This window comes from Stylophora pistillata, chromosome 1 (assembly GCF_964205215.1).
Source record: "Stylophora pistillata chromosome 1, jaStyPist1.2, whole genome shotgun sequence".
Classification (NCBI taxonomy): Eukaryota; Metazoa; Cnidaria; class Anthozoa; order Scleractinia; family Pocilloporidae; genus Stylophora; species Stylophora pistillata.
The window spans coordinates 28530951-28547167 of record NC_142519.1 but is presented as its reverse complement, the minus strand read 5'-3'; the positions used below and the strand labels follow the sequence as shown (position 1 = coordinate 28547167).

Below are 16217 nucleotides of genomic sequence, written 5' to 3'. Positions count from 1 at the left end.
TCGGTACGAGGTTGCGGAAGAGCCAGCCTCACTTCACTATTTCGCAATCTATAACCTGTAGTATCATTACGAAAGATGAATTTATTTGATAAATAATCAGGTGTCTGTCCATTTAGAATTTTGAACATCATAACGGCTTTGGCAAAAAGCCTCTGATTCCTTAGGTTTTTCCAATGAAGACTACAGAACAGGTCTAGGGCACTAGAATCATAAGGGGCGGACAACAATGTACGAGCCGCACGGTTCTGCAGCCTCTGAAGTTTTTCGGCCAGACTTGTACTACAGCAATCCCATACTAAGCTGCAGTACTGAGTCAAACTGGGGCTTTACCAAACCATTGAAGATGTTCAGAAGAGTGTAGAATGGTACAAAATCTCTAATGCGCTTAATTAAGCCCAAAGCTGAAGAAATTTTCTTACAAACAGTTTCAATATGGGTATTCCAGCTTAAGTTTTCATCGATAGATACACCGAGAGACTTTGTTGACGACACCTGCTCAATGGGAAAATTATTATTGGTAAGAGACGGATTGTCTGACAAATAAACTCGCCTTTGCTTTAAGTTATTAAGAATTCGGTCTTAGTCAGGTTCAATGTGAGTTTATTAGAAGACAACCAGGTATTAACAGAATTCAAATCTTTGTTAAGATAATCATCAATTTCGTTTAAATCTTTGTCAGCGTAAGTAATGCTGGTATCGTCAGCATACATTCGAGGATAAGAAAAATTAAGGCACTGAGGTAAATCGTTAATATAGAGTAAGAATAAAAGCGTGCCCAGAATCGTGCCTTGAGGCACACCGCAATTAAGGAACTTTGGCGTCGATTTAGAACAATCGATTTGGCAGATCCGGTGTTCGGTCAACTAAATAGGAGCGAAACAAACGCAAAGCTAGTCCACGAATTCCGTACGAATGAAGCTTAGATAAAGGAATCTCATGATAGACTGTATCAAATGCCTTCTTTAAATCTAAGAAGACAACAGCATTGATCACTCCACGGTCTATATTAAGAGCCCAGCTATCGGTTGCCTCGAGTAGAGCAGTAACCGTCGAGTGTAATGAATGGAAACCGGACTGATATTTGGAAAAAAGATTATACTTCGTAGGATGGACATACAGTTGATCATAGATTATCCGCTCAAAAACTTTTGCTACCACAGGAATTACTGAAATGGGGCGATAATTGGATGGATCATTACGCTTCCCCGAATTTTTGTAGAGAGGGGAGACTCTAGCATTTTTTAGGTGAGGAAAGGTTGGGTGCCACCCCCATAAGATTTTGCACATTTTGGAAAGGGGGTTTACTCTGTTGCTGAAACTTTAAGCAGCTGTTGGTTTAGAGCTCGCAGAATTTTTCAATGTGTCAACTGTCCCCAAAATTCGACATTTTAAACATAATTCTTCTAGTTCCGCAACACGAAATTACAAAATCGATTCCTTTGGTACATATACATGATTACATTTAAGCTTTCTGGCTTGATTTTGCACTGATTTTTTGCCATTTCTCATAACTAACTATGGTGAAATAGTGAATAGTCCATTTTACAGTTGTGTACTTAGTTGCCAAGCCTTTGATTTGCAGTGAGGCTGGAGGTGACCTTGTTATGATAGAGACCTGTATCTAGTTAGCATGATAACAAAGTGATTTACATTTCAAAAGCAGCAAGGTTTGTATCATAACAAGGTCACCCCTAGCCTCACTCCCATTCAAAGGCATGGAAACCAAGCACACAACTGTAAAATGGACTAATGAAGATGACGGATCAGCGCCATCCAAAATATATTGTCATCTTGTCGCGCAAGCTAAAGGTTTTGCACTCCATGTTAATTTAATTTACTGTGACTAAATTTAACGAAAGTCTTGGGAGATCGATCGACATCCCCCGCTAAAACTGAACTGGGTACGTGTTTGCTGACCTGAAAAATGCTTGCAAGGCTTATAATTAGAGCTTCCTTTAAAAGAAAAACATTCATATCACTCCTATATATTCGTCGTATGTATGCGTATGTTAGTGGTATGTTACTCGTATGTATTCGTATGTATCCGTATGTTAGTCGTATGATACTCATATGTACTCGTATGTTACTCGTATGTACTCTGTATGTTACTCGTGTGTTACCCGTATGTACTCGTGTGGTGTTTTACTCATGATGCGCTAAATTTGCGAAGCGAGCAAGGTCCGAAATACGATACTTTGAGTTTTAATAGGGTGAATACCTTGTTGTATGAAACATAAGCCGCTCAAAAATGCAAATGCAATAAAATAGGAAGATGATAACAGGCAAAATAAAAACAAGAATACAGCAGAACATGTAATGAGCGGCACCGTATTAAGCGATCACCCTGTATTAAGAGGTCGGTTGTCGAAGTCCCGTACTTTTTTCCCCCACCTTTGACGATTCTCAACACTCGACTACGTCACGTGCTCCTCCCTACACTTCTTTCGTGCTCTGGCCGCTTCCTGCGTGCTTTACAACGGAGCAGAGCACAGTCAAGGCTTCTCCATTTGTTAATAGGCATACTTTCCAAATAGACTTAAAGTGCAGTACAGCTTCAAGCATGTAATTATCTTATAAATTAGTCCATATCAATTGCATTCATTTCATTTTTCACAAGACAAGCGTACGCAATTCGGACTTAATCTGTGTCCCGACGAATGAGGAAGGTAAAGTACGGATACCACTTGCATAAGTCTCATTATTACTTGTCATGAGACTACACCGATTTATTTTCCCGATATCTGTTCTAATTATTTCTATAAACCGGCCTAAGGAAAGCAAATTTCCTAGACATCATGAGCCGTCACGTTTTCTCGCTTTTACTGATATGTCACGCTGGCACCTCTGCCCCAGTAAATTCGAGCGTAGCGTGACAAACCCGCCACTGAAGAGCTTCTGTCGTGCTTCGTTCACTAGTCACGAAAACTTCGTCACATTTCTATCTGCGAATTACCACAATGAACTTTTTAAGGCGACTGATTCCACGAACGAAAGTAGATATTGAAGAAAAGTTTGTTTTAATTACGGGCTGCGATTCCGGTTTCGGTCGTGAAACAGCCGTTCGACTGGATAAGATGGGAGCTTATGTCTTGGCGACTTGTTTAACGAATGAAGGTGAACAGAGTTTGAAATCTGTGGGGAGCGACAGATTGAAAACTTTTCAGATGGATGTGACGAGCTCGCAACAAATCAAGGAGGTCTACAAAGAAGTTGAGAGACAGATTCCTAGTAACACAGGTAACTCGCTCTTCAAACAATGTTCCACTTTAACGTGTTGGAGGAAAGCGTCCGAGAAAGTCAAGTACTGATAAGATAAGACTACTGAGTTTCATAAAAATTATTTATTTGCGTCAGTTTTGAAAAGAAGGACTTCGTATCTCGTATGTTCATGGATGTGCCACAGCATAAAGAGTTGCATATTGATACAATTAAATACATCATATGAATGCATCCGACCGTGAAAAACGAAGAACTTTCAATTCTGAGATCGACGTAAAATATAATTCACACGCTTTTGTATATCCTGAATTCTTGCACCACGTCCCGATAATTTTGTCTATTGATCTATCTTAAATGAGGATGCGGTTGCTTAAAATGGTCAGTGTCTTGAATTTACCAACCGCCAAATGATATTTACCGAGGGCACGAATCCAACATAATTTTACACGTAACACTGTACGCTTGATTGATAGAAGGTACGTTTATTTGGGAAATGATCACCGGGTGCTCCATCCTCGGAGACCCAGGGTCTGTGGGTCGATTTCAAGTTAGGGCATGAAGAGCCCCTGGGGACATTGTCTTACAAGACTAGTTCCAAACGGTCGCAGTCGTTCTGCCATCTGATTGGTGCCAGAAAATCTTTGTGTTTTTCTGCCCAATCAGAGTGAAGTGTGCTTTAGAGTCCTTTCGTGTGTTTTAACATGGACATATACTAGCAGCTCAGTTGCTCGCTATGTTTGTTTGGACCTTGCGACGGAGATTTGCTTGAGGTGAAAAGTTCAGTCTCAGCACACAATGTAAGAGAAATCGATCAGACTGTCCGCGAAAATCTAATACTTTCGCAGGTATCACTAGAGAACGTGTTTTAAAAAATTTTGCGAGGTTTGTATACAACACGATGGTTGCCGTCATTGATATGTCGCTTTAAACGTTAAACGAGATTGAAGCTTAAATCTTTCTAGATTTTTTGCATAATTTGCTGTGACTGAAATTTTGCCAATCCCGTGAAGTTATTTCGTCGCACGGGCCACGCAGGTATGTCGAGCAACTGGCGCTTTCGCCTATGTAGCTTTCTGCTTTCTGTGCGCGCCAAAATCTAATCATAGTAGTAAAGTCGTTCACAATAAGGCCAAGGTTGCAGAGAACGTTAAGTTCGTGGACGACCTCCAGCAAGTGCTAAGAGAAAGCTTAGCTGTGTTTTTGGTTAGCTAATTAAAATCTGAACAAAAGCTGATTAACGAGAACATCGTGAGAAGGAGAGATGTTTTCGGGCAGTTACCGAAGGGGTTTGGAAAGAGTTTAATCTTTCAACTGCTGTCTAGAGTGTTGAAATTCTTGAGCTCGGAAGGCCACGGATTCTCTTCTAGTCCCTTGGTCATTGTCATTTCACCTCTTCTGTCGATTGTTGAAGACTAAGTTAAATACCTTGATCATTGGGAATCGATCCGATGCTGTTTTCCATGGGAAAAACAAAACCAACGACCAAGAAATATTGGATGGAAAGGGCGGGTTAGCTTTATTGATAATGTCAGCTTAGTAGTACAGGGTCATCTACCCACATCTCATAAGCAAAAGTTTCCACGCTTAGCTTTTCTTTTTTTTCAAGCGAAGATGAGATTAGATTTTGGCACGCACAGAAAGTTGCGCAAGTACCAGTTGCTCGACATACCGACGCGGCCCGTGCGACGAAATAACTTCACGGGATTGGCAAAATTTCAGTCACAGCAAATTATGCAAAAAATCTAGAAAGATTTAAGCTTCAATCTTGTTTAACGTTTAAAGCGACATATCAATGACTGCAACCATCGTGTTGTATACAAACCTCGCAAAATTTTTTAAAACACGTTCTCTAGTGATACCTGCGAAAGTATTCAGTATAATTTCCGGTAAGATTTTCGCGGACAATCTGATCGATTTCTCTTACAAGACTGAAACTTTTCACCTCAAGCAAATCTCCGTCGCACGGTCCAAACAAACATAGTGAGCAACTGAGCTACTAGTATATGTCCGTGTTAAAACACACGAAAGGACTCTAAAGCACACTTCACTCTGATTGGGCAGAAAAACACAAAGATTTTCTGGCACCAATCAGATGGCAGAACGACTGCGACCGTTTGGAACTAGTCTTGTAAGACAATGTCCCCAGGGGCTCTTCGTACCCTAACTTGAAATCGACTCAGCCCCTGGGTCTCCGAGGATGCGGGTGCTCATGCTCGGTTTAAACCTCCTCAATCCATAGGTATCAGAGAGAATCGACGGATGAAATGAGCCACAGCGTAATAAAAAGTTACCCCACTCTTCTATTTACGTGTTCATAGTGCTGCGCTCGGCGTAATAGCGTGATGCCACAGGATATTTGGACCATGATGCTTGTGAATTAATGACGTAGAAATTCAAGCGATGCTTGACGAAAAAAAATTGAAAAAGTAGGAGGAGAGGGAGGGGGGGGGGGGTGGAGATGCATCGTCAAAGTCCGAGTTCTAAAGGGTATACTGTGTGTCTGTGTGTCTTTATTGTTCAAAAGATAAAATTACATATCTTATGTTACATCTAATACAGGAAGTACACTTTCACAAAGCTACATTATACTTAAAAACAATTCTATTAAAAAATGTATTCTTAAAACGGTTTGTGCGAATAGCGGGCATGACAGGGGATTTATTTCTCAAATTATACCTCGTGATCTTGGTCTCAGGGAAGTAGGCTCTAAGAGGATGGCTCAGGATAGTTGAAACCTTGCGACAAATTTTGTGATCTTGCGTTTTAAGTAAGTCACCTATCACTAATTTCTTAGATATGTATTTACGTTTAAAACAACGATCTAAAAACTGCTGGGCTATAGTTAGCTCTGACTCAGAGGCCCCATGCACAGATAGAGCATAAGTGATATTAGGTAGGACAATGGAATTAAATAAAACATCTACTTCTGCTTGGCTACATCCTTCCTTGCGGAGGCATCTGATAACGTATAACCCTTTATTAGCTTTACCTAACTTTTCTTTTAGGTGAGTACTGAATTTGCAGTTCGGCTGAAACGTGAGACCAAGAATGGTTATTGTACTAGTCTGAGGTATGCCAAAAATACTTTTGTAAGCCTCGGCAGTGTGACCTTTTTTATACATAATAAGCTCTTTACATTTAGTAGAATTTGAATTCATTCTATTTTGGCTTGCCCACTGTAAAAACTGATTTATTAAGTCTACAGAGTGATCTTTATAATAATATACCGGAGCAATAATCGTACAGTCATCAGCGTATTTGAAACCAAGTGTCTCGTTCCCTAGTTTAATTTCCAGATCGTTAAGAAATATATTAAACAAATAAGGTCCTGAAACACTACCCTGGGTTGTGCCCTTGTTAACTGTTTTCCAATTACAGACATGATTCCCGAAAATAACTCTTTGTTTTCTATCTCGCAAAAAACCTAACCACCAGTTTATGATATACGGGTTAAGTGGTAGACTCTTAAGTTTCTCAGCAAGGAGTTGATGGCTCACAGAGTCAAAGGCCTTACTGAAATCCATCGCGAACATCCGCACTGCCTTGCACTTGGGATCATCAAGAAACTTGCAGATCTTATTCTGTATAAGTAGCAGAGCATCTGTGCAGCTCCCTCCTTCTCTATACGCGAATTGACTATTCAACAGCTGTTCTTCTACCGGCCTTTGGGCGTGAATCTTATAGACTGCCTTTTCCAGGGCTCTTGCTATTACAGGGGTTACGTTGATCCCCCGGAAGTCCCCTCTTGCCACTGGAACATCAACTTTTGGCAGTGGGTTTATACTTGCCCTTTTCCACGATCTAGGCCATTGGTGCGTAGCGAGAGACAAATTCCATAGCTTAGTAATGATTGGAGTGAGGATCTCCGCATGGTCTTTCCACACCCAATACGGAATTTGGTCAGGACCAGTTGCAGTCTTCTTTAGAGTACTCAGTGAGTTCCATACATATCGTTCACTAATTTCCGGGACTTTCACCTCAGGACCAATTTCAAGTAACGCGGGCTCAACGTAATCGCCATCCGTACACAGGTCACCGAAATACTCGTTCAAATCTTGAGCGGTCTCTCTATCCAGCGAAACGTTTGTGGACCGCCGGCGTTGAGATATCAAGTCTACGTTTTTCCACCATTCTCTGCTCCCCATTTTGCCCTCCAGAAGCATCCTTCTGTTTTCGCCAATAACCTTCAACACATTTCTACTAAGCTCTCTATGCTTATTAGTACGTAAAACAGAGATGCGAGACCGAGTTGAAAATTTCGTTCAATCTTATTTCCACCTTTTTGAGTACGAGTGTGTCATAATCGCAAGGTATTCCAACCCGTACCCATCCTCTTTATAAGTCAGAGTTTTAGATAACAATATCTGGTTGTTCGATCTGCGCAAATTAGTTCTGACACAAGGAGGCACCACATGGTCTGTGTTATCTGAGTTGTTTCTCTATCGTCAGGATTGTGGGGCCTCGTAAATAATGCTGGAATCGCATATCTGGGTCCCGTTGAATGGACACCGCTGGAACAATTTAAACGTACCGCCGACGTTAATCTCTGGGGGACGATTGACGTCACTAAAACTTTTCTACCGCTGGTGCGAAGAGCCCGGGGACGAGTTGTAAACTTCTCAAGCGTTCTTGGTAAGTCAGGTGGGGATCTGGGGGAAACAGAGGCATAACTCTCCACTTCCCTCTTCACACATCCCTACTTTTTCTTGTTGATCAAAAACCAGGGTATCGAAGCACTTTGTGTACCAATCTTTTTGTGTACGAGTAGACTTTCAAAAGGCTCCCTAAATCTAATGTTTCGTCTCACTTTTTGTTTTGTTTCTGGCTATGTAAATCTACCAGGCAACCGTGCGGTTTTAACTTTCCAGCATTCCTTTGGTTACCGCATCATTTTAAATGTTAGATTTAATCCTGAATTTAATATTCTGACGTTTTCTCTATCCACTTGATAGGTCGAGTATCCCTAACAATGTTAGGATCTTACGCAGTGACGAAGTACGGTGTGCAAGCATTTTCGGATGCTCTCAGACGAGAGATGGATCCTTGGGGAACGAAAGTTAGCATAGTGGAACCCGGTGGATTCCGTACTGAAATTATTAGAGGAGGCAAAGGAGAGAGACAGATCCAAGAAGGATGGGATGGCTTGAGCGATGAACTAAAACAAGAATATACAGAAAAAGGTAATAACAGTGTCTATTGCAGAACTGCATTGGTGCAAAATCTTCACTTTTTTTTCCTGCTGCATGCATGTGAAAAAAAGATCAAGTTCTCACTGTGCTATGATCTTCCATACTACCGAATCAAGAAAGAGTATCATGCGATGAATATAAGAGCTGAGTTAAAGGGGCTGTTTGAGACAATTTTATGTGAGAGTAGTCATTTCAGTCACGGTAGTATGCACATAACAGCATCATTGTAAAAATTAGAAAACAGCCACATCTCAAGAGAGATTTCGCACGCGTTTATGTTAGCCCGCTAAGGTAGCCGCAGACAAACATCAAAACTTTATACTGTCTGCTCACGGACTCAGCCATGCCAAAGGGTCTAAAATTTTGCGGCCAGGAGCCCGTTTCTCGAAAGTCCCGGTAACTTAACGGGCCCGTAAAGCTGTTCTATTTTCATTCGAGATGGGGATTTCAAAAGTTTTGAAAATGATACAATAACACTATCAGCTCAAGAAACAGAAAGGACTGGTTTATGTACCAGAACCCGGTTTCAACATGGCTTCGGGCCCGTTAAGTTACCGGAACTTTCGAGAAACGGGCCCCAGGCCCCTAAAAGGAGCTGCATTTCGTAAAATAGCAAAAGTTAAGCATCACCTGATTAAACCGATAAGAATATGTCCTGAAAAGCAGCTCATAAAACCATTAGACGTCTTAGACTGATCCACTAACCTTGCAGCTGAGAGCAAACTTATGGCAAAAAAAAAGATTAAAGGTTGAATTAAAAAAATGTCAATTTGCCAAGGCCTACCACTGTTCCTCTTTTAGGTATTAAGTTTTTTTTACCAATGCGCCCTTCACCTCATACCCATAAAGTTGTCGACGCCGTTGTAGAAGCTTTGACGTCACAGTCACCACGTGACCGTTACTTGGTTGGTTTGGACACCCCGATTTATGCGTGGTTGGCAAGATTTCCACCTGTTTACGCGGATGTCATCATCAACCTTCTATCCATTAGGATCCCTCTGCCACCAAAATTTGAGAAAATAAGTGAGCTGTGAATTGAGCGGCAATAAACGTCCCTACTGAATTTAAAGCATCTGTGATCATGAAAAGGCTTGGAACTGGAGAATACTGAACACAACAACCCAAAGGGTCGAAGAACTCGTTGTTCTCAGATTGTGAGATGCCAATTTGCAAGTGCTTGTTAATCACTCCGTGTTAACGACAATCCATGATGTGGAAACGGTTCCAGATTTCAGTCTCTATGGCCGGTAACAGAAGTTTATAACCTGTACAGCTATAGCTTATAAGCTTCTGTCTGTAACCATTAGCGTTTATACCTGCATGGGTAAAGTAGCAAATTTTATGTTCTAGATTTTATTCTTTATAATTTAGACTCTCAAGTGAATTCACGAACGATACTTTTTTTTCTATTTTAAGCTAGAAAATGACACCCAGGTGTTCAGATGGGGCTTCCAAGATATTTCAGACTTCTTGTTCTACTTTTATTCAGTGATTTTTGTTCTTCCATTATGAGATCTCTGTTTTTTAACAAAGTGATGCTCTTTGTGTTGATCAATTTATTGTCAGATAGGCAAAAAAGTTTTCTGCCTTTCTCAGTGGGTAAAGCTCTCATCAAGTGTGGAAATTGAATTTAATTACCTTCCACGAGGCTACCCAAATCTTGAAAGGCATAGACTCTTGCCAAAGAAAATTCTGAATAAAAAAATACCCATAAATAGCAAATAGTTGTAATACTTAGTGACACTAGACCCATGAACTGGTTTCCACTGATTTCTATCGACAAAAAACTGACTGAGTCACAATATTTACAGAATAATATAACTAACTATTCTAAAGATCTAACTTTTATATTGAATGATCAAACAATAATATTACAGCCTGAAAAAAAAAGGTACACCCATATGCATAAAAAATCTACATATCCAATAATAGCTTAGAGCAGCAGTTATTCAACTGATGTACAACTTCTCTTTATCTTACAGAAAACAACAGTTAGTCTCACAATATTTTCAAAATTCAATGGACATCCAAGTCCGTTCTTCAAGTAAATGATCTTGTCTCCTATTATATTACCTTAGTTAAAGTCTGTTTATGAGCCTAGTGGCCCATTAGGCCGGTGCTTAACTCCGGTTTCTGTAGCACAAAGCGACTAGGAGTATTTCTACTCCCCCCTGGATGGGATGCCAAACCATCGCAGGGTTACCCCCCGCATTAAATTACCGGTACCCATTTATACACCTGGGTGAAGAGAGGCACTGTGAGAGTAAAGTGTCTTGCCTAAGAATACAACACAATGTCCCGGCCGGGGCTGACGACAAACCTGGACCGCTCAATCTGGAGTCAAGCCCACTAACCATGAGGCCCCCGCGCCTCTGGTGATTTATGTATAAACTATTGTCTTTGGTTTGTGATGAATTCTTTTCATGGTAAGTGGAACTGTTACAAGATCCATAATGAAACAATCATATCATTATATTATTTTACTTTATTTATCTAACAATTTGCCAAAGGCAGGTAAATTTACGATAGGACAAGGTTGTCCCCTACTATGTAAATTACCTTTCCCTATCCCCTACAAACCCCATGCTGAGAAATAACAAAATTAATAATTATTAACGAAAGAGAAAAAGAGAAAAAAAAACCAGTTGATCAACATGTACAAGAATTAAGAGCAATGACATTTTACACAAACAATGACATTTTACACAAACTATTTTAAAAGAACAGACGTCGTCTTGATTGAAAACAATTATATTTCCAATGTTAGAACTAACTATGATAAAATTCAAAGTGGGATCTCAGGTGTCCATGATGTGGAATTTAATCAACAAGCCTACCAAAACATGCCCCATTTCCACATTATTAAGTCATGTCTTTTAAATGAACACTACCTTTCATTGTGCTGATGATACTGTTTATAGCTAGTTTTTTTGTTCTTGAGATATTGTTGTCCATGTATATAACTGTAGCTAGGGTTTCACTGTCAAAGACCGTCAAATATTAGTATAATCCTTTGTTTTGTGTGTGTGATGTCTGTATAGTTTGTGTGTATTGACCATGATACTTTATCTGCACTATAAACATTTAATTTACTTAACTTAATCCAGATCCCTGTCATTTTTTAGCTAATTAGTTATTCTAGACTGCTGGTACCCTCTAATTACTCTTATCATTATTATTATTATCATTATCATTATTATTATTGTTATTAATCATTAAAACTTGATATAGAGTACAAAAAAGTTGTTGTTGTTGTTGTTGTTGTTGTTGGTACAAGGAGTACAAAATGATATGAGTATTTGAGGTACTTCAGTAATGACAACTGAGTTTCTGTAAATAGTTTATAGAGTTGTAATAGGTATTTCAACATAGTCTGGTAAAGGGTTAAAAATTCAGAGAGCAGAGATGGCTCAGTAGTGATAGCACTTGCCGCCTCCCCCACTACCATTGGTTCTTGTCCTTGTTCGAAAGGTTTTTCTCAGGGTTCTCTGGTTTTCCTCTTTAAAAACCATCAATCCAAAATACAATTCGACCTGAAAACATTGGGCAAGAAGAGCCACCCATTGGAATGTCCATTGCTGAATTCCCATTTTTATAACTAATCAATTTAAGAGTACTAACACAATGATCATCGTTATATTAGACTTACTATGAAAAATCTGATTGGTCGAGAGCATTTAATCAATATACAATAGCATGTGAAGTTGAAATGATAATCCAATATCAGTAGTGGATATTACAGTTATCATGTCAAGTTCACAGTCTGCTTAGTTTTCAAGCCCCTCATCCCTGTAGTGTTCTTAGCCTTCAGTTTCAGCAGATATGTCAGACCTCAAGCTCCATTTCAATAATTCATGATATATCATGCTCAACCTCATTCAAAACTCTGATTGGTCTAGAGTATACCATAAATATATGGTAGCATGCGATGTTGACATGATGACCCAATGTCTGCAACACATATTCGGTTATCGTGTAAAATTCAAAGTCTGATGAGTCTCCAAGCTCTTTGTCCATGTAGTGGACATTCTCAAACTTTTGCAAACCCAAAGAGAAGTGTTTTGTTGCAGATTGTTTAAAAAATGTGTAATAAAACAATTATTAAGTAAGGTTTTTACATGATATAATAAATTATCATGCATCTTTGTTATCTGCCTCAGCCTTCAACTTCAGCAGCTAACTCAGACCTTGATATTGCTGGTAATTCATGATATCATCCTTAACCTCATCCAATAAATGCTTATTGTGGTCTGGTTGTTAATTTTATGCCCAAAGGGCAAATACTCCTATCTCACTACAGGGTAATTATACATTTTGTAAGGTTTGCTATCACTTTACCTCTAGATGGTGATAGTTTGCCCATGAATACAAAGAATTCTCTTAATTGCTCATGGCAATCTTACAATTTTGAAACTTGGAAATATTGTTAAGACTGAAAATATTGCTTTTAGACATATAAAGTGAAGAATGATGAAAGTTCAAACCTAGCTTTACTTAAGTAATGAATAAACTTATATACCCCTGTTCCAGGGATTCTTTGCAAAAGAGAGTGAAAAGAAAAACATGTATGCAGCAAACCTGAATTTTTTAAAAAGCCACATTAGTAGGTGCCAGTTTTGTTACATCTACATTAAAATTATTCAAAGCAAAATTTGGGAATTTTAAGTCTACCTGACTAGGTTGTTGAAAGGTTGGATCCATAATGCTATTGACTGGATAATTAAATCACAGTGATCACAGTGTCTGGTCAAAAGTGCAGTATGTTTTGTGAACACTTATCACTGAATAGGGATCTATTCTTATTCTATAAGTGTTATCTGCCCTTAAACAATTGGGTCCTCCATGAAATGTTAAGTTAACTCCTCAGTCTAAGGGTTTCCCTTGTGCAGTTCTCAAAACACAACTTCTAGTGATTCAATGGTCAATTCATTGACCACTAAAAACTATAACTATTTATAGTTCACACCACTAAATTTTCTCCGGTTCTTACTGGTTTAAATCGATCACGTGACGCGATAGTGTTCATCCGTGGAGAGACACTATCAGCCCATAGTGCCTGCCCATGGAAAATAACCGGATGGATAGTGCCCGTCCACAGAAAATACCTGGATTGAAAGTACTCATCCGTGAAAAGTTTTAAATAGTTTGACGGCCGCGAAGTTAGGCAGATCGGAAAAACAGTGACTTTTCAATTCTGACAGGTATGACATATTATTTAGCCAATGTACGGTTGCGAATTATTGACATTTGTGACAAGCTGTAGGCACGGAAGAAAATTTAATGGTGAACAATAAAAACAATAGAGTGTTTATGTCTCGGAACTATCGGTCTGATAGTTGCCCCTTGGAAATTTGATGTTCTTAAAACTAACATACATCAAATTTCCGCAGGGCAACTATCAGCCGATAGTTCCTCGACAGAAACACTCTTAGACGTTTAAATAAGCCTTGCTGGTTCTGGGTGAACCAGCATATCCTAGGGAGCATTTTCAAGTTTATTCTGCAATCTGCCTCAACATCTTGCTGATGCGGGAAGCAATCTTGAGAACGTTCAGTTTTGTCTAAATGAAGACCTAGAAAACATCTTCAATTGGCTACAAGCGAACAAACTCACGTTGAACATGACTAAAACCGAATTCATGCTAATAGGGTCGAGGCAGAGACTGAATACTCTCACAGCTTCACCAACAATTAGAATGAACAATACTCAAGTGAGCCAGGTTTCAGCTACAAAATCGCTTGGTGTAATAATAGACGATAAACTCGATTGGTATGGTCACATCGAAAAACTAACGAAAAAGATCGCCTCTGGTATCGGGGCCCTAAAGCGAATTAGGCACCTGATCCCAGCATCAACCTTACATCTCATCTACCAAGCTTTAGTAAAACCTCACTTTGATTACTGTGACATTGTTTGGGGTAGCTGTGGGAAAACGCTAGGAGACAAACTGCAGAAATTGCAGAATAGAGCAGCCCGTGTGTTGACATTCTCTAACTATGATGCTGATGCAACTGAGCTACTCGAGTTTTTAGAGTGGAAAAATCTTGCACGCCAGCAGGAAATCCATAAAGCCACCATGATGTTTAGATGTCTGCACGGGCTAGCTCCAAGGTATCTATATTCAAAGTTTACGTGGCATGACTCTGCTTATGACCTCAGGGACTCTGAAAATAAGCTTAATGTTCCACTACCGCGCACTAATTATTACAGAAAAAGCTTTAGCTACAATGGCGCCACATTATGGAACAGTTTACCACGCGATATAAGGAACACAGAGTCTCTGGGGTTATTTAAACGTAAGATCAATGACATTTTTTAAGTCTAACGCACGGCATTCACGGAAAACAGCTTTAGTGTTATAGTATGTAGTTTTAATTTTAAATATCTTAGCGTATGTGATATGTATTTTTATAGGCTGATGAATTGATCGTGTCTAAATAAAGATTACAATACAATTGCTCCCAAACATTTAACCTGCTTAGTCTCCATGTAGTGGAACATTTTGCAGGGAAGAAATTGAACTCACAAGGATAAATTATACCGTCCCATAAAATTGTTGGAATACACAGAGGAAATCTGGTTCTGTAGAATTATGCTCATAGTACATTAACCCCCAAAAAAACCCTTCAATTGTATTACCCATAGTAATGTAACAACTTAATTTTTTCATTCTCAAGATTGAAGGAAAAACCTCCACTGGTAGTACAAGTTGCCATTAAAATTGGGAAAATGTTTTGTGTTATGAAGATTTAAAGTCTGAAAAATTGGAAATAAGAACCGAAGTGTACAAAAACTGTAACAAGCATAATTTATCAATGGGGACTGTGAATCGAAGCCAACTGTAATTAACTGTAGTTTTCAAGGTGGTCACGGGTAACAGCTGTCGCGAAGTTTTATAAGTATGCTTGTAATGGGGACTTGTTTAAGCAAAAATTGTAAGTTTTCATCAATATTTGTTAAGAGGAAATGAATGACAGCTCAAGCTAAACTCACACGAGTCAATATCCTGCATTAGGTGAAAATAAACACGGACATCAGCGACCCGCTTTATTAGGTAAACAGGAAAACTGCGCGTTTTTCCAGAACCCTTCTGATGATATTGCTCCATCATGTCTATGACTAATTACTTTGTTAATTTCCTCTCTTTCTAAAACTTTCTCAGCAATCACAAAAGGTTTTTTTTCCGCAAAAAGGTTTAAGGGGTGAAAGGTGACCGGTGACGTGATTATACATGTGGTAATTTCCACTGGTTTCATGCTTAATTTTAGAACTGTCACCTGGTCCTGATAGTTTTGACGACTGCGAAATTGAATGTTTCAGAAATCAATATACAAATCCATTGGGGTTGAATGCTGTTGCAAAAATACAGACGCTGTTGTAGCCCTTCCGCATGCGAAACTGTGTCGTGAATCAACATTTCAAGCACCACCCATTCGGCGTGACAACACAGCAGCCAACGTGGGGAGTTTCAGCGATTTTTACACCCAGGATGGTTTTTGTCTTTTTAGATAAGAAACAGAAACATCAAAGCACATTTTAAAAGTTTAACTTTTTAAGCTCTTCCGCCCAAGCACCTCGCGCGGTGTGTGAATATCTCCTTTAATCTAAAGCTGGCACAAGCGTTCATTTGTTGCTGAATCATTCAATTCAATCCCCTTGCCGGAGTACACCAAGATAACATTTTAGGATGTTTCACCTGTCATTTTGGGGTCGACGGTAAATTTTTTACCCTTTGTACTCGATGGAACTAAAACATAAAAATCAACTTCTCATGTCCTGAATATCTCTTGCCTTATTATAGTGAGTAGC

The 16217-nt window shown here is 39.3% G+C and overlaps 1 protein-coding gene across 2 annotated transcripts; it reads left to right on the top strand.

Moving 5' to 3' along the window:
- Nucleotides 1-2859: 2859 nt before the first annotated feature.
- Nucleotides 2860-14881, top strand: LOC111322776 (retinol dehydrogenase 7). Of its 2 annotated transcripts, XR_015992470.1 has the most exons (5): nt 2860-3237; nt 7669-7851; nt 8172-8399; nt 9210-9732; nt 10391-14881. XR_015992470.1 is itself a non-coding variant. In XM_022925944.2 (4 exons), exons 1-4 carry the CDS (start codon nt 2958-2960, stop codon nt 9440-9442), a joined length of 924 nt encoding a protein of 307 aa, XP_022781679.2. In that variant the 5' UTR covers nt 2860-2957; the 3' UTR covers nt 9443-14881. The 2 variants fall into 2 exon arrangements, 1 of the variants encoding a protein (XP_022781679.2); XM_022925944.2 differs by having other exon boundaries at nt 9210-14881.
- The last annotated feature ends 1336 nt before the right edge of the window (nt 14882-16217 follow it).